The 22,130-nt window shown below is 56.3% G+C and overlaps 1 protein-coding gene across 2 annotated transcripts; it reads right to left on the bottom strand.

Moving 5' to 3' along the window:
- Positions 1–6,607: 6,607 nt before the first annotated feature.
- RAB11B (RAB11B, member RAS oncogene family) lies at positions 6,608–21,406 on the bottom strand. 2 transcript variants are annotated; one of them, XM_015440147.3, is made up of 5 exons: positions 21,310–21,406; positions 11,056–11,251; positions 8,787–8,980; positions 8,513–8,593; positions 6,608–7,651 (listed from the first exon to the last, which is right to left on the bottom strand). In XM_015440147.3, exons 1-5 carry the CDS (start codon positions 21,347–21,349, stop codon positions 7,506–7,508), a joined length of 657 nt encoding a protein of 218 aa, XP_015295633.1. In that variant the 5' UTR covers positions 21,350–21,406; the 3' UTR covers positions 6,608–7,505. The 2 variants fall into 2 exon arrangements, with proteins under 2 accessions (XP_015295633.1, XP_073881777.1); XM_074025676.1 differs by lacking the exon at positions 11,056–11,251.
- Positions 21,407–22,130: the final 724 nt, after the last annotated feature.

Raw genomic sequence — 22,130 nt, 5'->3', positions numbered from 1 at the left:
TTGCCTGAGTCAGTTATTACCATAATGGCAACCAAATGGTGATTTTCTTTTTTTTTTTATTTTTTTATTTTATTTTATTTTTTTTGAGACGGAGTCTCGCTCTGTCGCCCAGGCTGGAGTGCAGTGGCCGGATCTCAGCTCACTGCAAGCTCCGCCTCCCGGGTTCACGCCATTCTCCTGCCTCAGCCTCCCGAGTATCCAGGACTACAGGCGCCTGCCACCACGCCCGGCTAGTTTTTTGTATATTTTTAGTAGAGATGGGGTTTCACCATGTTAGCCAGGATGGTCTCGATCTCCTGACCTTGTGATCTGCCCGTCTCGGCCTCCCAAAGTGCAGGGATTACAGGCTTGAGCCACCGCGCCCGGCCGATTTTCTTTTTTTTTTTTTTCTTTCTTTCTTTTTTTTTTTTTTTTGAGACGGAGCCTTGCTCTGTCGCCCAGGCTGGAGTGCAATGGTGCAATCTCGACTCACTGCAAGCTCCACCTCCCGGGTTCACGCCATTCTCCTGCCTCAGCCTCCCGAGTAGCTGGGACTACAGGCGCCCGCTGCCACGCCCGGCTAATTTTTTGTATTCTTTAGTAGAGACGGTGTTTCACCATGTTAGCCAGGATGGTCTTGATCTCCTGACCTCGTGATCTGCCCACCTTGGCCTCCTAAAGTACTGAGATTACAGGTGTGAGCCACCGTGCCCCGCCAATTTTTTATTTTATTTTATTTTGAAATGGAGTCTCCCTCTATTGCCCAGGCTAGAGTGCAGTAGTGCAACCTTGGCTTACTGCAACCTCCGTCTCCTGGTTTCAAGCAATTCTCCTGCCTTAGCCTCCTAAGTAGCTGGGACTATAGGTGTGCGCCACCGTGCCCAGCTAGTTTTTTTGTACTTTTAGTGGAGACGGAGTTTCACCATATTGGCCAGGTTGGTCTCAAACTCCTGACCTTGTGATCCACCCCCACCTAAGCCTCCCAAAGTGCTGGGATTAAAGATGTGAGCCACCATGCCCAGCCTTAATTTTTAAATAATAAATATAGACGGGGCTTGTTATGTGACCCAGGCTAGTTTTGAGCTCCTGGGCTCAAATGATCCTCCTGCCTCAACCTCACAAAGTGGTAGGATTACAGGCGTGAGCCACTGTGCCTGGCAGATAATTTCATTTATTTATTTATCTTTTTTTTTTTTAGATGACCTTTCGCCTTGTTGCCCAGGCTGGAGTGCAATGGAATGATCTTGACTCGCTGCAATTTCCACCCCGCAGGTTGAAGCAATTCTCCTGCCTCAGTCTCCTGAGTAGCTGGGATTACAGTCGTATGCCACCATGCCCGTCTAGAATTTGCATTTTTAATAGAGACGGGGTTTCACCATGTTGGCCAGGATGGTCTGGAATTCCTGATCCCAGCACTTTGGGAGGCCAAAGTGGGCGGATTACTTGAGGTCAGGAGTTTGAGACCAGCCTAACCAATATGGTGAAACCCCATCTATACTAAATATCCAAAAATTAGCTGGGCATGATGGTGTGCACCTGTAGTCCCAGCTACTCAGGAGGCTGAGACAGGAGAATTGCTTGAACCTGGGAGGCAGAGGTTTCAGGGAGCCAAGATTGTGCCACTGCACTCCAGCCTGGGTGACAGAGCCACTCTGTCTCAAATAAATAAATACACAAAAAAGAAATGAAAAAAAGAAGGCTGGGCACGGTGTCTCACACCTGTAATCCCAGCACTTTGGGAGGCCAAGGCGGATGTATCACATGAGGCCAGTAGTTTGAGACCAGCCTGGCCAATGTGGTAAAATCCCATCTCTACTAAAAACACAAAAATTAGCTGAGCATGGTGGCACACTCCTGTAATCCCAGCTACTTGGGAGGCTGAGGCATGAGGATCACTTAAACCTAGGAGGTGGAGGTTGCAGTGAGCCGAGACAGAATGAGATTGACTAAAAAAAAAAAAAAAGACCTGTCTCAAAGGAAAAAAAAAACCTGGTTGGGCGGCGCGGTGGCTCACGCCTGTAATCTCAGCACTTTGGGAGGCCAAGGAGGGCGCATCACGAGGTCAAGAGATGGAGATCATCCTGGCCAACATAGTGAAACCCCGTCTCTACTAAAAATACAAAAATTTAGTCTGGCATGGTGGCACGCACCTGTAGTCCCAGCTACTGGGGGAAGCTGAGGCAGGAGAATCGCTTGAACCTGGGAGGCAGAGGTTGCAGCGAGCCAAGATCTCACCACTGCACTCCAGCCCGGTGACAGAGCAAGACTTCATCTCAAACAAAGAAAAAAAAATGTATTCCAGAAATAAGAGAAGGAATTTGCACACCACCATTTTGTAACCACTAATGGATTATGAAGCTTGGTAATGCTCATTAGCAGCTGCTAATGCCACAAAAGAGGGAAATATGAATGCAATGTGTCTTCTAACGTATGTACACGACACTAGCTAGGCAGCGCTCAATCCAGTCCTGACTCTAATCAAACCTTTAGGTCTTTTTTTTTTTTTTTTTTTTTTGAGACAGGGTCTTACTCAGTTGCCCACACTGAAGTGCAGTGTTGTTATCTCTGGTCACTCCAGCCTCCGCCTCCCAGGTTCAAGTGATCCTCCTGCTTCAGCCTCTGGAGTAGCTGGGATTACAGGCATCTGCCACCACGCCCAGCTAATTTTTGTATTTTTATTAGAGACGGGGTTTTGCCCTGTTGGCCAGGCTGGTCTCGAACTCCTGACCTCAAATGATCTGCCTGCGTCAGCCTCCCAAAGTGCTGGGATTACAGGCGTGAGCCACTGCACCCAGCCCATAATAAAACATTTCTTAAAAGTTGGTATACGCCGGGCGCGGTGGCTCACGCCTGTAATCCCAGCACTTTGGGAGGCCGAGACGGGCGGATCACGAGGTCAGGAGATCGAGACCATCCTGGCTGACACGGTGAAACCCCGTCTCTACTAAAAAATACAAAAAACTAGCCGGGCGAGGTGGCGGGCGCCTGTAATCCCAGCTACTCGGGAGGCTGAGGCAGGAGAATGGCGTGAACCCGGGAGGCGGAGCTTGCAGTGAGCTGAGATCCGGCCACTGCACTCCAGCCTGGGCGGCAGAGCGAGACTCTGTCTCAAAAAAAAAAAAAAAAAAAAAAAAAAAAAAAAAAAAAGTTGGTATACTTCTTCCCCGTCTCCATTCATTCATTCATTCATTCACCATGACAGTGTCTCCCTCTGTTGCCCAGGCTGGAGTGCAGAGGTGTGATCACAGCTCACTGCAGCCTCTACCTCCCTGACTCAACTGATCTTCCCATCTCCGCCTCCCAAGTAGGTGTGTGCCACCATGCCTGGCTAATTTTTGTATTTTTCGTAGAAACGTGGTTTCATCATGTTGCCCAGGCTGGTCTTGCATTGCCGGGCTCATGCAATCTGCCCGCCTTGGTCTCCCAAAGTGCAGTAATTACAGACATGAGCCATGCTCTCAGTGTTTCTTTATTATTTTTTTGGAGACTGAGTCTTGCTATGTTGCCCTGGTTGGACTGTTAACTCTTGGGTTCAAGTGATCCTTCTCTCTCTCTTTTTCATTGGCAGTTTCTACTAGAAATTCTCCTGTTGCCCAGGCGCAGTGGCTCACACCTGTAATCCCAGCACTTTCGGAGCCCAAGGTGGGCAGATCATGAGGTCAGGAGATAGAGACCATTCTGGCTAACACATTGAAACCCCGTCTCTACCAAAAAAAAAAATCAGCCAGGTGTGGTGGCATGCGCCTATAATCCCAGCTACTCAGGAGGCTGAAGCAGGAGAATTGCTTAAACTCAGGAGGCGGAGGTTGCAGTGAGCGGAAATCAAGCCACTGCACTCCAGCCTGGGCAACAGAGCAAGGCTCTGTCTCAAAAAAAAAAAAATTCTTCTGTCTCAGACCCAGAGTAGCTGGGACTACAGGTCACACCACCGTGCCCGACCGTCTTCCCAGACTTTTATCTAGGCCTTTTATCCACTTCGTAGAGTTTTCTGGCTCACAGCTGGTACACAATAAATTCTGGGAAAAGCCTCATAACTTAGCGGTGACACACACAGTTCTGGGTTTGAAACCTGTTTGCATCTTACGAATTGTGGGACCTTAGGGGAATCGCTTAACTTCTGTAAAAGGGGCCAGTATATTATGCCCATCTCCTTGGGTTGTTGCAAATAACAAATAATGATGTGTGAAAGATTTAACACGGTCCCTAAGAAAAGTACATGTAGAATCGCCATATGAGTTGGGCACGTAAACTTAGAATTGCCATATGGGCCAGGCATAGTGGCTCATGCCTGTAATCCCAACATTTTGAGAGGCTGAGGTGGGCAGATTGCTTGGGCCCAGGAGTTCAAGACCAGCCTGGCAACATAGTGAAACCCCGCCTCTACAAAAAAATACAAAAATTAGTGAGGTGTCCTGGCATGTGCCTGTAGTTCTAGCTACTTGGGAGGCTGAGGTGGGAGGATGGCTTGAGCCTGGGAGGTGGAGGTTGCAGTGAGCCGAGATCATGCTACTGCACTCCAGCCTGGGTGACAGAGGGAGACCCCGTCTAAAAAAAAAAAAAAAAAAAAAAGGCCAGGCGCGGTGGCTCATGCCTGTAATCCCCGCCCTTTGGGAGGCTGAGGTGGGCAGATCACCTGAGGTCAGGAGTTCGAGACCAGCCTGACCAACATGGAGGAGCCCTGTCTCCACTAAAAATACAGAATTAGCTGGGCATGGTGGCACGTGCCTGTCATCCCAGCTACTCGGGAGGCTGAGGCAGGAGAATCACTTGAACCCGGGAGGCAGAGGTTGCGGTGAGCCAAGATTGCGCCATTGCACTTCCAGCCTGGGCAACAAAGAGTGAAACTCCGTCTCAAAAAAAAAAAAAGAAAAAAAAGGTAAGTTTTATGTTATGTATATGTTACCATAATAATAAAAGATTTAAGAACAGAGTCTGGCAGAGTGAGCATGATGTGCTTATTAAATCACTGAAATCAGAGTAATTAAACTGGCATTGCTGGCCTCTGACTCTTAAGAGGACATGGAGTACATCAGTCAGTCCCCACCTCAAGCCTAGCAGATAGTGGAGGCTGGAGAAATATTTGTTGATCTTTTGACTGCTTGAAATTCAAGGTGCTAAGGCCAGGCACGGTAGCTCACGCCTATAATCTCAGCACTTTGGGAGGCCGAGGCGGGTAGATCATCTGAGGTTAGGAGTTCGAGACCAGCCTGGCCAACATGGCGAAACTCCATCTCTACTAAAAATACAAAAATAAGCCAGGTGTGGTGGCGCGTGCCTATAATCCCAGCTACTCCAGAAGCTGAGGCAGGAGAATCCCTTGAACCTGGGAGGCTGAGGTTGCCGTGAGCCGAGATCACGCTGCTGCACTCCAGCCTAGGTGACAGAGCAAGACTCTGTCTCAAAACAAACAAACAAACAGGGCCAGGCACGGTGGCTCACGCCTGTAATCCCAGCACTTTGGGAGCCCGAGGCGGGCGGATTACCTGAGGTTGGGAATAAATACAAAAAAATTAGCTGGGCATGGTAGCACATGCCTGCAATCTCAGCTACTCAGGAGGCTGAGGCAGGAGAATCGCTTGAACCCACGAGGTGGAGGTTATGGTGAGCCAAGATCGTGCCATTGCACTCCAGCCTGGGTAACAAGAGCAAAACTCGGTCTCAACAAACAAACAAACAAAAACTCAAGGTGCTTTCTTGCTTAGCACCCAATGCCTCTGTCCACCACATGACCCACCCTGCCCAAACCCAGGGGAATCCATGTCCCTGGGGTCTGTTTGAATGGGCCCTGGAGCCCAGGGTGCCTCCCCTCCAATTCTGCCAGTCAGCTCTGTGCCAGGCTGCTCCCTGGCCTGGAGCGCACACCTTGGCTCACTCCAGCTCCCGGGTCTAAACAGCTCCCAGCGGCCTGGAGCTCTGGGAAAAGGTGTCTGCGATCCCCTCTCCCTCCAGGCAGGGCAGCCAGAGTCTAGAATCAAGAGGGAATGGTGCTCTCCTCTCTCATGGGTCCCCAGGGTCTCCAGAGTGTGGGTAGCCTCTTCAGCTAGAGGCTGGAGCTTTTGGACAGCTGCTGGCAGCTCACCCTGGTCCCAAGTTCACTGCGGGGTGAGGCGGAGGGAGACGCTGGATCCTGGGAAGAGGAACTCCGTGCCACACACTTTGCTGCCCCTGGCATTTCCCCACTGGGCCCTCCTCCAGTGTCAGTCTAGGGTGGAGACAGCTGGCATCACCAACATCCACTGGGCAAGTCACCCTCGTCAGGACCCCAGGGAAGGGGCGGCCCTGGCAGGAGACAGTGATGAATCCTGGCCACTGCCCTTGGCTCCTGTCCCCACCAGGGGGTGCCCGCAGGCCTGGGGTCCTGGGACATGGGAGTTTAAGGTCAAAAACAAGCGGCAGCCTTCCCTCCTTCCCTGGCACAGGGGCAGCTTGGCGAGGGCCCACCCAACCGCGCTGGGCCCATGGGGCTTCCACGCTGCCCTTGGCAGGTGCTGGGGTCCTCTCGCTCCGTGTGGGGTGGACCAGGGAGATTGGGGGGTCCGGCCTGCATTGGGGAACGTGCAGTGAGAGAGGCTTCGGCCCAGGAGCTGGCGCCTGGCGGAAAGAAAGACGACAGAGGCGCAGCGGCAGGTTTCTGTACAGGAAGTCAGATTATACATTTCAATGATGGGCAGGGTGACGGGAACGGGGCAACAGTGCAGGGGCCACAGGGAGAAGAAGAGATCGAGAGCTGGGGTTTGGCGTAAATCTTACAAAGTGTATAAAGAATCTGTGTTTCTCTACATTAACAAAAACCAAAGGCTACAAGAGCGGTTGTATATACAAAACACGGAAATATTGCTTCACTTGCAAACAGGTTCCAGACCAGATGGGGAGACGAGACAGAGGAGGGGGACAGGGAGGGCCAAGAGGGCGGGCGCGCTGCGTGCAGGAGAGGGGAGTGGGGAGAGGAGAGGGGACAGGGGAGGTGGGGACGGGCTTCTCCCTGCATCGATCAACAGGCAGAGGTGGAGAGGCCTGTGCGAGCTGCTGTGCGCTGAGGAGCGGGTGGGCGCTAAGAGCCCGGGGGGTCCGCCTGCCCCGGTCCCCACTGCCTGGTTCTTCGGGCTTTGGCCCAGAGCAGGGTTCTGCGTGGGGACGACGGGCTGGTTGGGCCACCCAGCCACAGAGGGAGGGAGGCAATCGCTCCCTGGAGTCGGCCGAGGAAAAGGGGAGAAGGCGGCGCCGTCCGCCCGTCCTCCTCACCTCTGGCCAGCCCGGTCCATCCTGCCGTCCCCCCCGCAACCCCGCCAAGATGTCGGCGGGGACCCGAGTTTCATGGGTGCAGCAAACCGGGGCTTCTAGCTTTTCCCCGGGCAGGACGGGGGTAGCACTGGCTCCTGTCCTTCCTGGGCCCCGGCCGGGCCGTGCAGAGCTCACTGGGAGGGCTGGAGCGAGCCGGCCACAGAGGGACAGCAGGGAGGGGCCGGAGGACACCGTGGCGGGGGCGGGCGGAGGACGTGCACGCACGCTGGGCGGAGGCGCGGGGGTCACAGGTTCTGGCAGCACTGCAGCTTGTTGGGCTTCTGTCCGTCCGTGGTGGGCGGCACGCTGATGTCCACCACGTTGTTCCCCGGGGACTCGTCGTGGGCAGCGCGGTCTGCAATCTGTTTCTGAGACACGATGCGGTAGATCTCTGCGAAGGGGATACAGGGGGACGTGGGGTGAGCCAGCATGTGCCCTGCCTGCCCAGGGGGACCCCTCCCTGCAGGACTCCAGAACCCCTCTTCAGACCCCCACGGGGGCCCCCATCACATCAGGTAACAAGGACAGGGGCTGCACACCCAGTCAGGGCAGGACCCACATCTGGTCACAGCCAGCCCAGGCCGCTGGCTCCCTAAGATCAGAAGGGCCTTCCTCCCTCAGAGGTAAACTCCCAGAAGCCAAAAGGCTCCAGGTGCCTGAGGCTACCCGCCTCCCCGCAGCACCAAGAGTTAAGGCAGGGCCCCTCCCCAGGAACTGGGGCCAGGGGGTCTCTGTGTCCCAGTGCCAGCAAGGGTAGACCTGGTCTAGCCCTTGCTGGCGCACTGGTTAACAAGCAAAGGTTAGGCGCACTAGTAGAAAAAAAGTCAAACAAACAGGCCACGTGCATTGGCTCACACCTGTAATCCCAGCACTCTGGGAGGCTGAGGCAGGTGGATCACTTGAGCCCAGGAGTTGGAGACCACCAGCCTGGCCACCATGGTGAAATCCCGTCTGTACTGAAAATTACAAAAATGAGCCAAGCCTGTGGCATGCACCTGTAATCCCTGCTACTCAGGAGGCTGAGGCAGGAGAATCGTTTGAACCTGGGAGGTAGAGGTTGCAATAAGCTGAGATTGAGCCACTGCACTCCAGCCTGGGCAAAAGAGCAAGACTCCACCCCGCCCCGTCAGAAAAAAAAAAAAAAAAAAGAAAGAAAAAAATCAAAAAACGAACAAAACAAGTGAAGGTTCAGAGGCCGTGTTCCACCCTGCCTGGCTGGTACCCTCCCCACACCCAGCCGGCCCCCAGCCACCTGTGAGGATGTTCTTGAACGCTTCCTCTACGTTGGTGGAATCCAAGGCTGAGGTCTCGATGAAGGACAAGTTGTTCTTTTCTGGAACAAAGAATACTGCCTAGGTGAGTGGGGTGGTGGGGTGACAGGCTCCCACATGCTCTCAGGGACCCTGGCCACCCACCTGGCCCATCCCAGGGCCACTCCTCAGGGAAGGGAGGCCAGGGCTGTGGCCGGGGCTCCAACACTGTGCCTTCCAGACACCTCTCTGGAGCCCGTGTCTCCATCCGCTCACCTGCGAAGGCGCGGGCCTCGTCAGTGGGCACGGCCCGCAGATGGCGCAGGTCACTCTTGTTGCCCACCAGCATGATGACAATGTTGCTGTCTGCGTGGTCCCGAAGCTCCTTCAGCCAGCGCTCCACGTTCTCATAGGTCAGGTGCTTGGCGATGTCATACACCAGCAGGGCGCCCACTGCGCCTCGGTAGTACCTGCGGGATCAGGGGCCCGTGAGCCTCTCTGGAGGACGACTGTGGGCAGTGGCGGCCTCACAGGATAACAGCACATGTCACGCCCAAGGTGGGTCGCCCAGGGCCGAGCCAAGGGGCAGCCATTGTGGCCTCAAGGGAAGGGTGTGTATCTGGAGGCCCCAGCGCTGCTCCCTGGATCCAGCTCTGAAATGGGGGGGCCTGAGGAGGGAGTTTGGGGTCTGGAGATAGAAGTTACCATGAGGTCATCAAAAAAAGGGAAGGGGTTGGGCGTGGTGGTTCACGCCTGTAATCCCAGCACTTTGGGAGGCTGAGGTGGATGGATCACTTGAGGCTGGGAGTTTCAGACCAGCCTGGGCAACGTGGTGAAACCCCGTCTCTACTAGAAAAATACAAAAATTAGCTGGGTGTGGTGGCATGTGCCTGTAATCCCAGCTACTCAGGAGGCTGAGTGGGAGGATCACTTGAGCCTGGAAGGTCGAGCTTTCAGTAAGCCAAGATCACGCCACTGCACTCCAGCCAGGGGGACAGAGCGAGACCCTTTTCAAAAAAAAAAAAAAGTGGGGGATAGGGAGAAGGAAACAGCAGCAGTGCAGAGAAAAGGCCACTGCCTACCATGCTGGGCCAGGCTCAGCCCACTGAGGAGACAGACATCCGCTCTCAGCACTTTGGGAGGCTGAGGTGGCTGAGGTGGGAGGATCGCTTGAACCCAGGAGGAGTTCAAGGCTGCAGTGAGCTATGATCACACTACTGCACGCCAACCTGGGCAACAGAGCAAGACTTTGTCTTTAAAAGTAAATAAATAAATAGGCCGGGTGTTGTGGCTCAAGAGGTCAGGAGTTCAAGACCAGCCTGGCCAAGATGGTGAAACCCTGTCTCTACTAAAAATACAAAAATTAGCCAGATGTGGTGGCAGGCACCTGTAATCCCAGCTACTTGGGAGGCCGAGGCAGGAGAATCACTTGAACCCTGGGGGGCGGAGGTTGCAGTGAGCCAAGATCGTGACACTGCACTCCAGCCTAGGTGACAGAGTGAGACTCTATCTCAAAAAAATAAAATCAATCAATAAATAAAATAAAATAAGCCAGGCATGCTGGCACACACCTGTAGCCCCAGCTACTCAGGTGGCTGAGGCAAGAGAATCGCTTGAGCCTGGCAGGTCGAGGGGCAGTGAGCTGCAATTGTGGCACTGCACTCCAGCCTGGGTGACAGAGCAAGACCCTGTCTGTCTCCAAAAAAGAGGTGGCAACAGCCAGGCATGGTGGCTCACACCTGTAATCCCAGCACTTTGGGAGGCTGAGGCGGGCGCATCACCTGAGGTCAGGAGTTTGAGACCAGCTTGACCAATATGGAGAAACCCTGTCTCTACTAAAAATACAAAATTAGCCTGGTGCAGTGGCATGTGCCTATAATTCCAGCTACTCAGGAGGCTGAGGCAGGAGAATCGCTTGAACCCAGGAGGCGGAGGTTGCAGTGAGCTGAGATTGCACCAGTGCACTCCAGCCTGGGCGACAAGAGCGAAACTCCATCTCAAAAAAAAAAAAAAACAACAGGAGGTGACAGACCAGATGCACCTGAGGGATGAAGGGGATGGGAGGGAGCGCAGAGGATCTAAACACAATGGTGGTAGGAATGACTTGGGGGGGCTTGGGAGGGGTCCAGAAAAAGGCAGCTGAGTGGGTCCTGATGGCTGGGAAGCCTTTGCAGGGAAGGAGGGCCAGGCCTGGGTGGGAGGATAGAAGGGGTGTGGGCCCCAGTGAGCAGGGTTGCTGAGGGAGGAGGAAGGCTGGGAAGCTGGCTGGCCAGGGGCAGCGGCAAGGTGGAGTGGCCCGAGCCAAGTCCTCACTGCACTTGGTACCCAGAGAACCCAGAGATACCCTGGCGTGGCCAAGGCTGGACGATGGTCTGCCTGAGGGCCCCACGGCGCATGGCTCAGGTGTTCTTCCAGCCTCACTCCCTGCTCTTGGGAGCACACTCTCCCCTTCTCCTGCCCAACTCCTACACATCCTTCCAAGCCCACGCGCCGCATGCCCACGCCCCCGAATCTCAGCGTCCCTGCCCAGGCTGCCGACACGCACGCGGAGGTGATGGCGCGGTAGCGCTCCTGGCCGGCGGTGTCCCAGATCTGCGCCTTGATGGTCTTGCCGTCCACCTGGATGCTGCGGGTGGCGAACTCCACGCCGATGGTGCTCTTGCTCTCCAGGTTGAACTCGTTGCGGGTGAAGCGCGACAGCAGGTTGCTCTTGCCCACGCCCGAGTCCCCGATGAGCACCACTGGGCGGGGAGGCGAGGTTCTGTGAGTCCCCATGCTCCACCCACGACCGCCCCCACAACCTTCCTGCCGGTTCCCTGGGTGCTGCACCACCGCAGCTGCCAACGGTGTGGAGGAGTCGGAGATGCCTGGAGCCCGGAGCCTGCAGGCACCGTGCTAAGTGGTGCAGAAGTGAAGGGCGGCTCCTGCCTTCCAGAAACAGCCACTGCGGATAGCACAACGCCCGCCTGTCTCTGGTCCTCAGAGCAGGGCTTTCCCAGCTGGGGCATGGGGACCCAGGCAGCCAGGTAGGCAGAGCAGCTCGAGATCCACCAACCCTGAGTCTCCACCTGCAGCCTGGTGGCTGGGCAGCCAGACACAGCTTGAGAGGGCTCCTGAGCGGGGTGACCTTGGGCAAATCACTTCATCTCTGGACTTTTTCCAAATGTGTGAACAGGGAGGCAGTCACAGGAGGAGGAAGTAAGAGCAGGCATGGCCAGGCATGGTGGCTCCGCCTGTAATCCCAGTGCTTTGAGAGGCCGAGGTGGGTGGATCACTTGAGGTCAGGAGTTCAAGACCAGCCTGGCCAACATGGTGAAATCCACCTCTATAAAAAATACAGGCCGGGCGCGGTGGCTCAAGCCTGTAATCCCAGCACTTTGGGAGGCCGAGATGGGCAGATCACGAGGTCAGGAGATCGAGACCATCCTGGCTAACACGGTGAAACCCCGTCTCTACTAAGAAATACAAAAAATAGCCGGGCGAGGTGGCGGGCGCCTGTAGTCCCAGCTACTCGGGAGGCTGAGGCAGGAGAATGGCGTGAACCCGGGAGGCGGAGCTTGCAGTGAGCTGAGATCCGGCCACTGCACTCCAGCCTGGGCTACAGAGCGAGACTCCGTCTCGAAAAAAAAAAAAAAAAAAAAATTAAAAATTAGCCGGGCACAGTGGCTCACGCCTGAAATCCCAGCACTTTGAAAGGCCGAGGCGGGCGGATCACGAGGTCAGGAGATCGAAACCATCCTGGCTAACATGGTGAAACCTCATCTCTACTAAAAATACAATAAAATTAGCTGGGCATAGTAGCAGGCGCCTGTAGTCCCAGCTACTTGGGAGGCTGAGGCAGGAGAATGGGGTGAACCCAGGAGGCGGAGCTTGCAGTGAGCCAAGATCATGCCACTGCACTCCAGCCTGGGTGACAGAGCGAGACTCCATCTCAAAAAAAAGAAAATTAGCCGGGCGTGGTGGCTAATGTAGCCCCAGTTACTCAGGAGGCTGAGGCAGGAGACTGGCTTTAGCCCTGGAGGTGGAGGTTGCAGTGAGCCGAGATCGCATCAGTGCACTCCAGCCTGGGCAACAGAGATTCTGTCTCCCTCCACAAAAAGAGCAGGCATTGCACAGGAAGGGACATGAGTGGGCAGCTGTCACGTTTGTTGTGGTTTCTGGTCAGGGCATGGGAAGGGTCACTGCTCCAGGTATGTAAGTGACAGGACATGAGGAGCTACCCCCACCTCAACTCCCACCTCTCCTGGTGCAGCAAACCCACATCCAGCTTCGGCACAGAGGGCTGAGTGGGGAACAGGAATATGACCTGAGGACGCAGCCTGGAGGAAAGAGCCTGCAGCCACCTCCCACCACCCCCGTCCCCAGGGTCAGGTCCCCTGCTGAGCTGCAGGGAGCTCCAGCCAAGGCCAAGTCCTCATTCAAGGGGCAGTCTGCGTGGCAGTCCACGCGTGTGCACAGCTCTTCACAAGGCTCCATCACAGGTATGCATTGTCCCAGGAGGTGGGTGCGCAGCAGAGCAGCTTGGCGAGATGCAAACCCTGGCCCAGAAAGGAGTCAGTGCAGCATGGACAGGAGGGAGATGAGGGTTTGTGGGCAACACCACCCAGGGACAGGGGGCCTGAGCCCAGTCGACACGGGGTGTGCAGCAGGCCTGTCTCATGCTGGCCAAGGGGCATGAGGAACGCGTCCCTGAGCAGAGCAGGTGCCGGCTGGTCAGGCCAGGGGTGAGCCGCCCTGTAAAGCGTTTCCTGTCTCAGCCACGGAAGCACTGTCCCTACGGGCCCAGCCGCCCCAGGCTCTGGGGTGGGGCCTGGGTGGTCTGTCCCCAGACCAGAACATTCCATGCGGGGGAGGAGATCGGTGTGTGTGCGTGCACTTGAATACAGCCAACCAGATGCCCCAGCCAGAAGCCCCGGGGACCCCCAAACGTGGGCCTTGGGCCCTGGCACCTGAAGGCGAGTTGGCTCAGTGGCTTGGTCACCCCTGATCCCAAGCAGTTGGGGGGCATCCACTGAGGATAAGACTTCCCTGTCCGGGCAGAGATGGGCATGGCTGCTCCTCCTGAGCTCGGGGAGGTGCAGGCAGCCAGGCTGAGTCCTGGCTGGCACAGAGGTCCACCGGCCCCACCCGGAACCCCTGCCACATTGAGGGAGCAGGCCCTGGAGCTCACCAGGCAGCCCTCCTCTGCCCTTCCCCTGGCCACACTGTGGGGCTGTACCTACACGCTTGGAATTCTCTCCCTAGAAAACATTCTCTCCTGACCCCACTGCCTGCCCCGGGCACTGCCCGATTCTCTCGTCTCCGGACTCCAAACCCGATGGAACGTATCGTCTACACTCACTCATTCCACCTCCTGTCCCCCAGTCCTAGAACTCAAACCAAGCATGCTTTCGCCCCCACAGTCAGAGTCAGCCTCAGCCACCCCCACACCCCCGGGCCCATGCAGCAGGCACTCAGCAAGCTCTCCCTCCTTCCCTGCCTTCAGGGGCTCCACACCCCGACTCCCCTCCTCACAGTCACTCCCACTCAGTCTCCCACTCCACTTTCGAACCTCAGGGAGCCTCAGGACAGGCACCTCTGTCCTCACCCAGTCCCCAGGTGACCCCATCCAGGCTCATGGCTGTAAACACCCGCCATGGGCTGGTAACTCCTATATTACCTCTCTCCCTAGAAGCCCAGACTGGCGTGCCCATTGTCTCCTTCCTGTCTCCTCTGGGGCCCCAGTCCCCTCACACCCGGTAGAGCAGAGCTGAGCTCCCACTCACTCCCTAAGCCTGCTCACCCACCCCTCACCTACCCTCCTTATCTTGGTTAACTGGGGCTTGGTCCTACTAGGCACTCATGCCAAAACCTGGAGTCATTCTCGACTCCTTCCTTGCTCTCGCATCTCAGAGTCAATCCTTCAGCACATCCAGAACAGATCCAAGAGAAGGGAGGATGAGGGGTGCATCCCGCCATGTCTCCCTGGGCAATTCCATTCCAGACTCTCAGACCCTGGAAGGTATTGTCTGTGGGGTCCCTGTGTTCACCCTCATCACCAACCAAAAGGCTGGCCTCCTGCAGCAGCCACCAGAGGGCACCCGTGAGTGCTGAGCCGGGGCACCTCTCTCCCCCTGCAAACAAGCCTCCGTGGCTCCCACCTCCCGCAGGGGAAAAGCCCCAATCCTCCCCACTGCCCACAGGCCCTCCCCTCCTCCCTCTCGCCCCCTGGTTCACTCTGCTCCAGCCACACAGGCCTCCATGCTGTTTCCCCAACACGCCAGGTGCGATCCTGCCTCGGGGCCTTTGCACCGGCTGCTCTTTCTGCCAGAAACGCTCTTCTCCAGGCACCAACCTGCTCCCTCCCTTATCCCCTTTGTGTGACCCCTTAAATGCCACTTGGCCAAGAAGGCCTTCCCTGCTATGCTAGTAAAACCCTACTCTCTGAGTTACCCTTTTCCCTGGCCCAGCTCTTCCTCCATCACTCTTGCCACTCTCTCACCTGTCAGGTGGCATTTATTTTTTGCCAGTCTGCCCCAAGGGCAGGAATCAGGTCCTGGCACAGTGCCTGGCACACAATAAACACCCAAGAAAATGTCTGTCAAATGGCCGGGCGCGGTGGCTCACGCCCGTAATCCCAGCACTTTGGGAGGCTGAGGCGGGGCGATCATGAGGTCAGGAGCTTGAGACCATCCTGGCTAACACGGTGAAACTCCGTCTCTACTGAAAAATACAAAAAACTAGCCGGGCGAGGTGGCGGGCGCCTGTAGTCCCAGCTACTCGGGAGGCTGAGGCAGGAGAATGGCGTGAACCCGGGAGGCGGAGCTTGCAGTGAGGTGAGATAGCGCCACTGCACTCCAGCCTGGGCAAAAGAGCAAGACTCCGTCTCAAACAAAAAAATAAAGAAAAAAAAAGAAAAAGGAAATGTCTGTCAAATGAACAAACAAAACGCCAAAGAGGCTGGCTGAACCTCCTGGGCCCACCCCCTGCCGCATACCTGGAAGATGCCAGGTCACCACCCTTGGGCCACAGGTGAGGAGGGCAGGATCAGGCCGCCCCCTACAATCCCACCTGGTACCCTCTCTGGTTGGCTGCTTGGAAGGCAAGAATAAAAAGAACACGAAGAATATTTGATGAGTCTGTGCTAACAAAGCTCTTGGTGTGCATTACTTCACAGAAGCCTCATGTAGCCCACTTTTACAGATGAGGAAACTGAGGCTCGGATGGGGAACGGGGTGTGGGGCAGAGCAGGATCCTGAAGCCATGCATGTTTGTGGGCTCGCCCCCACCTCCCAACGGTGCCCCCCAAGGGTCTTGTCTGGAGCCACCGCCTGGGAAGTGAGCCAGGCAGGATTTGAACTCAGGTCTTCCGCATCCACAGTCCAAGTTCTTCCTTCCCAACTTACTGCCACACTCGCTGTCCCACCCCAAACCCCAACACGTGGCTCGGGAGTCATGATTCTGCCTTATGGGGTGGGCATTGAGGCTCTGGGCACCCCAGCTCCTACCGCGTGGGGCAGCCTGTCCACCTGGGGCAGCCGGCAAACTCCTACTCATCCTTCAAGACCCCTTGGTTCAGACCTCTCTTCTCCCCAAAGACTGCTGCTTGGACTGGCCTGCAAGACCTAAGACAACAGGGCCAGCATTCTCTCACATCTCCATGGGTGCTCAGCACAGGGCTACCCAGTGGACTTCAGAGAAAGATGGAAAGATGGCCGGGTACAGTGGCTCACACCTGTAATCACAGCACTTGGGGAGGCCGAGGCAGGCGGATCATTTGAGGTCAGGAGTTCAAGACCAACCCGACTAACATGGTAAAACTCCGTCTCTACGAAAAATACAAAAATTAGCCGGGTGTGGCGGTGAGCATCTCTAGTCCCAGCTACTTGGGAGGCTGAGGCAGGAGAATCATTTGAACCCGGGAGGCGGAGGTTGCAGTGAGCCAGGATCGTGCCACTGCACTCCAACCTGGGCAACAACAGCGAGACACCATCTCAAAAAAAAAAAAAAAAAGAGAAAGACGGCAAGAGGTGGAGTGAATGTGGGTATGTGGTCCAAGGCCTCCGGACCAAACCAGTAGGGATGAGAATGGGCTCCCAGGCCACCGCGGACCAGGCTGGACTCACTGTGAGGACCCCCATCCACACCACCAATCTTAACCTCCTTTCCACGGCAGCTACAGAAACCTGATCAAGGCCAGGGAGGTCTGCTCAGTTCTCACGTCCTCAGGAAACAAGATAGGAAACTCAGGACCTGCCTGGGTATTCCCCTGACACTCTCACTTCCTTCCCAGCCTTGCCCCAGCTGTACCGCCTTGGGGGCTCCTCAGCCTCATCAGTTTTTTGTTTGTTTGTTTGTTGTTGTTTTTTTGAGACAGAATCTCCCTTACCCAGGCTGCAGTGCACTGACGCGATCTCAGCTCACTGTAATCTCTGCCTCCCGGGTTCAAGTGATTCTCTTGCCTCAGCCTCCTGAGTAGTTGGGATTACAGGCATGCACCACCATGCCCGGCTAATTTTTGTATTTTTGGGGTTTTGCCATGTTGGCCAGGCTGGTCTTGAACTACTGACCTCAAGTGATCTGCCCACCTCGGCCTCCCAAAGTGCTGGGATTCCAGGCGTGAGCCACGGCACCTGGTCCCATCAGTTTTGCCCCGGGCTGCCAACACTCAAGCACCTTGGCCAGGCTGGGTCCCCAGTGCTTTGCTTGCCTCAGCTGATCACATTCTCAGGGCTGCCCCAGGGACAGATGTAAATATTATCATTCTCCCTGAAGAGATGGGAACACTCAATCTGGAGTGACCAAGTCAGAGCAAAGGCCAAACGGCCACTGAACAGGTAAATGGCAGGCGAGGTACAGTGGCTCACGCCTGTAATCCCAGCACTTTGGGAGGCCAAGGCAGGTGGATCACTTGAGCTCAGGAGTTCGAGACCAGCCTGACCAACATGGCAAAACCCCGTCTCTACTAAAAATACAAAAATCAGCCCAGCATGGTGGCGGGCACCTGTAGTCTCAGCTACTCGGGAGGCTGAGGCAGGAGAATCGTTTGAGCCAGGGAGGCGGAGGTTGCAGTGAGCTGAGACTAAGCCACTGCATTCCAGCCTGGACGACAAAACAGGTGAATGGCAGAGAGGCTGAGCTGCCCAGCCAGTCCCTGGCACTGGGTGCCCGATGCAGAGGTGGCCAGTGGGGCAGCGGTGGGGCTGGTCCAGGATGCAGGCTGGGAATGAACATGTCATTGTCTAGGACACAAGCAATCTGTTGTCTTGGGGAAATAAAGAGCCCTTGAGGACACAGCTCCCAGCATTTCCACAGAAGTTGGTCGCTTCCCTGGCTGGGAAGCGACCCCCCTACCCCAGACACGCCACTTGGCTGACAGAGCAGGCAAGCCCAGTTGGCAAAAACAAAGAGCTGGCACCTCTGAGAAGTGCTGGGTGCCCTGGCCTGCCCCGTAACAGTGTGGTGGCCCTGGGGGCCCAGACCCTAGTGCTCAGGCAGATGGAGAGGCCCTTCAGGGGAATGGGCCCCAATTCCAGGCAGAGCCTGCTGGAGCCAAGCAGCGCCCCACTCCTCCCCTGAAAGCCAGTCCTAAGCATCCGAGGGGCTGGGGGCCACTCTTGTCTCAGCTCTTCTCTGGGGAGGTGTCCAGAGCTACGGCACTGGAGGGGCCCCTATTCTAAACGGGGAAAATGGTATGCTTGGGTCCCCAAACAGCAACCGGAACAGCAGGCCCACTGTGGGGGTCTGCCCAGGCTTGAGGGCTGGGAGCTGCCTCTGGAGCCTCAGCAGAGAAAGGGAAGCACCAGGCAAGCCCATTCCCTGGGGACAGGAGCCACCTTGTCCTTGGGCAGGGGAGGGGTGGACAAGACCCAGAGGACAGGGCCTGGGGAAGCTGCGGCCCGTTTCCCCCACGACCCATGTCCTCCAGGGCCTCTAGGGTAGGGGAAGGGCTCAGAGAGGGCCTCAGTGGCCCTTGGGGACACAGCTACACCCATGGTGGACCCCACAGTCCCGAGTCCATCAGGAAAGAAATCAGGGGTCCTGCGGCAATTAGTGGCAGGCTATGAAAATGGCCCATGGCTAAAGCAGAAAATGTCAGGAGGATAAATGTGAGGCTCTATAATTAGGTACAAATCAACAGTGTCGTTCCTGGGGGAAGGAAAGAACATTCACAGAGGAAAACAAACAGCACACAGGGCATCACCCGGGGGATCTGCTGGCCTCGGCCGCTGAGGTCAAGGGAGCCAGTGCGTGATGTGGCCACCAAAAAAAAAAAAAAAAACAAGGCAGAGGCCAGGTGTGGTGGCTCATGCCTGTAATCCCAGCACTTTGGGAGGCCAAGACAGGTGGATCACCTGAGATCAGGAGTTCGAGACCAGCCTGGCCAACATGGTGAAACCCCGTCTCCTAAGAATACAAAAATTAGCCAGGCATGGTGGTGGGTGCCTGTAATCCCAGCTACTCGGGAGGCTGAGGCAGGAGAATCGTTTGAACCCGGGAGGCGGAGGTGGCAGTGAGCCAAGATTGCGCCACTGCACTCCAGCCTGGGTGACTAGAGTGAAATTCTGTCTCAAAAAAAAAAAAAAAAAAAAAAAGAAAAGAAAGAAAGGAAACAGAAAAAGAAAGACAAATATTGAAAAAGAATAGAGGAGGTCTTCTGATGAGGCACAGCTGTGAAGGTGAGACGGCAGATGACCAGTTTGGGAAAGGCTGACCTTGTGCGTTAGATTTTTGCTACCAACTGGCTTGAGAAGGTCAGCAGGGCACCTGCTTAGACTCAGTAAAAGGAGGCCAGTGTGGGGAGGGCAGCAGGGCAGGCCCCCCCCACACACTGCCCGCCCGCCTGCCAAATGGCAGCTGCCGCAGGAGCTAGATCAGTGTTTCCAGGAGGCAGTCTCTGCAGACGGGTCCCGGGACCACACAGCCTCTCCGTTGCTCCTGACCCAGTAACTGTTCTGCTGGGAATGTACTTCAAGGAAATAACCCAAAGGGCAAAATCATGACTTGGGCAAACACTCGGAGCTGGGGTCATTTAAAACAGCAAAAGGGCGAAAATAACAAGCAGGGGATAACCACAGAAACCTGGACAGGGCACGTGGGGAGCAACACTCCCTGCCCTGGCAGTGCCACATCTGGGTGGGTGCCCAGCCAGGACCTGAGAGCAGCTGCCTCAGGAAGGGCTGAGTGGAGATGGCACCCGCCCAGCAGAACCCAAAGTTTGGTCCCCCTGTCTCCAGATGGCCCCTTAGAATCCCAGTCCCCAAAACCCTTCCAAAGCTTCCTCCTGCCATGAGGGCGAGACCTGGGGCCTGGCACCTGCCAACCACAGAGCCTCACCCACCAGTGATATTATCAACCTGTGTGCAGTTGCCAGAGCCCTCAGTGCTGCAGGACGACTTCAGAGTCTTGCAGAGACACTTCCTCTCCCTCTCCACCGAAGGCTTTCGCCTCACGGACAGCTCAGGTGGGGAGACCTCTGCCCATTCCCCACAACCACAAGACGCTGGATGAGACCAGACGCAAGGCCCAGCTAGGCCTGGTGCAAGTCACAGAGCACGCTCGGAGGAACGGCTCAGCGAGGCGAGGATACCAACAGCTGATGTGGGACGCAGGCCCTTATAGAGCAGGCTGCAGGGTGAAGGCACCTTGGATCCAGGGGTTAACCCTCAAGGGCTGCCATTGTCAGCCAGGGAGCCCAGCAACCAGGGCAGACGACTAGGCCAAAGTCTAGCTGGGCATAGAAGGCTCAGCTGAGAAACAAGGGACTCCAGCTTCTTCCAGCAGACCGGGCAACGGCTGCCTGATCTGACTAGGCTTTATTTGATGTTCCTAGAGCCCCCTCAGTCTCTCGGGCGGGGAAGACCCTCCAACAGGCTGGCTGGGGCCCCGGCCATCAGTGCGCACGTTGGAAGAAGGTGGTCTAACAACCCCAAGTCCCAGATGCTGGCCACAAGCCCCTTAAGACACGCTTCCTAAGTGGTAAAGCCCACAGGTGGCCTGCGCTCAATCGGGCTCCAACACTTTATAAACTGTGTCTTTGTCACTCTGGGCTTCAGTTTCCCAATGTGTAAAAAGAGAGGCTGGTTAGTATCAACCTCAAAGGGCTGCAGTGAGGATTTAAGTTCGTTTGCGTAAAGTGCTCAGAAAAGTGCAGGTACTGGCTTAGCGCCGTTGAGAGTGCTAAGTGAAGAGATGGAATTCTTGCTGCACACACGGGTACCTTTCCACTCAATCCCAGCTCTGCACCCCAATCCAAGACTCCCACCACCACACACCTCACCCCCAGGCCCTCATCTCGGCCCAGCCCCCATTGTCTGCCCCGCCTATCCCGGGCCCCACCCCCAAACATGCTGACCCAATCAGGACTGGCCTCGTGGAGCCCCGCCCCCACTTACCAGGCCCAACCCACCTATTCGTCACACCCATCAGCCTTAGCCCGCCTCTAAAACCCCGCCCCCATTCCGAACCACGCTTTCAGCCCAGCCCGGCCCGCCAAATCCTGGGAAGGCTCCACCCCCTCCGGAGGCCCCGCCCTAACGGCCTCTCCCACCGCTCCGGGCCCCACCCCCGCAAGGCCCCAGCCCCGCCCCAGCGCATCCTGGGTCCCCCAGGTCTCTCCGGGCCTCTGGCTCCGCATGGCCGCGAATCCTAGCTCGAAGCTGATGGAGCCCGGTCGGCCCCGGCCTTCCCGGCTGCCTGACCCGCCGGGCCCCAAGCCCCGGGCTCCGGACTGGGCCCAGCGGCCTGAAGCGCGGCCTTGGCCCGTCTGCCCGCCGCCTCGCCGCAACGCCCTAGCCCGTCTGTGCCCCACCGGCCGCACCTTTGAATAGGTAGTCGTACTCGTCGTCCCGGGTCCCCATTGTCCTGGCGCTTCCGGCGGGATCGGCAACTCCGCAGCCCCACCACAAACACTCGACGGGGGCGGAGCCGGCGCCGCGCAGAACGGCCGTTGAATGGCCTATCAGCGGCGGGTGGGGTAGCGACTGGCACCTAGCGGAGCCAATCAGAGATGGAAGTAGTGCTCTGAGGGTGGGCGCCGCTTGGTATCCACCCTCCTCGCCCTCGGTGTCCTGGAGAAAGGCGGAAGGAATGCGGACCTTTTTGAAGTGACGGTCGCGACAGCCTATTAGAGGCGAGCTTAAGAGGGCGGGGCGGAAGGCTGCAGGAATGAAGTGGAATGACAGACCAACTAACCAATGAGAGGCTGGATTGAGAACCTAGCCGACTATCAGAGGACCTGTCCGGGAAGGGAAATGGGGGTACGTCCAGGTGATGCTAAGATGCTTAATGTCCCGATGACGTCATAGGTCAGCGAGCGCTGCCCTGGCTTCGCCCCCCCAATCCCATAAATGATCATTTCCGGGGACCTCAGCGCTGGGTCCCCTTTGTCGGTTGTAGTTTCCATCTCTATTTTGGGACTCACTGGGTTATCCTTCTATGCCTCAGTTTTCTCCTCTGTAAACTGAAGAAACCCACCTCATGGAATCTTTTGAAAATAACCAGATCAGCTGGACGCGGTGGCTCACGCCTGTAATCCCAGGACTTTGAGAGGCCGAGGCGGGCGGATCACTAAGTCAGGAGTTCGAGACCAGCCTGACAAATATGGTGAAACCCTGTCTCTACTAAAAATACAGAAATTAG

Source organism: Macaca fascicularis, chromosome 19 (assembly GCF_037993035.2).
Source record: "Macaca fascicularis isolate 582-1 chromosome 19, T2T-MFA8v1.1".
Classification (NCBI taxonomy): Eukaryota; Metazoa; Chordata; class Mammalia; order Primates; family Cercopithecidae; genus Macaca; species Macaca fascicularis.
The sequence above is the reverse complement of the archived record's forward strand: the minus strand, read 5'-3'. Positions and strand labels throughout refer to the sequence as shown.

Coding starts and splice junctions, on each gene's coding strand:
- RAB11B (XM_015440147.3), bottom strand. CDS start 21,349: ATGGGGACCCGGGACGACGAGTACGACTACCTATTCAAAG. Junction 8,981..11,055: donor TACCGCGCCATCACCTCCGC/GTGCGTGTCGGC, acceptor CTGATCCCGCAG/GTACTACCGAGGCGCAGTGG. Junction 8,594..8,786: donor CGAGGCCCGCGCCTTCGCAG/GTGAGCGGATGG, acceptor TCTTTGTTCCAG/AAAAGAACAACTTGTCCTTC.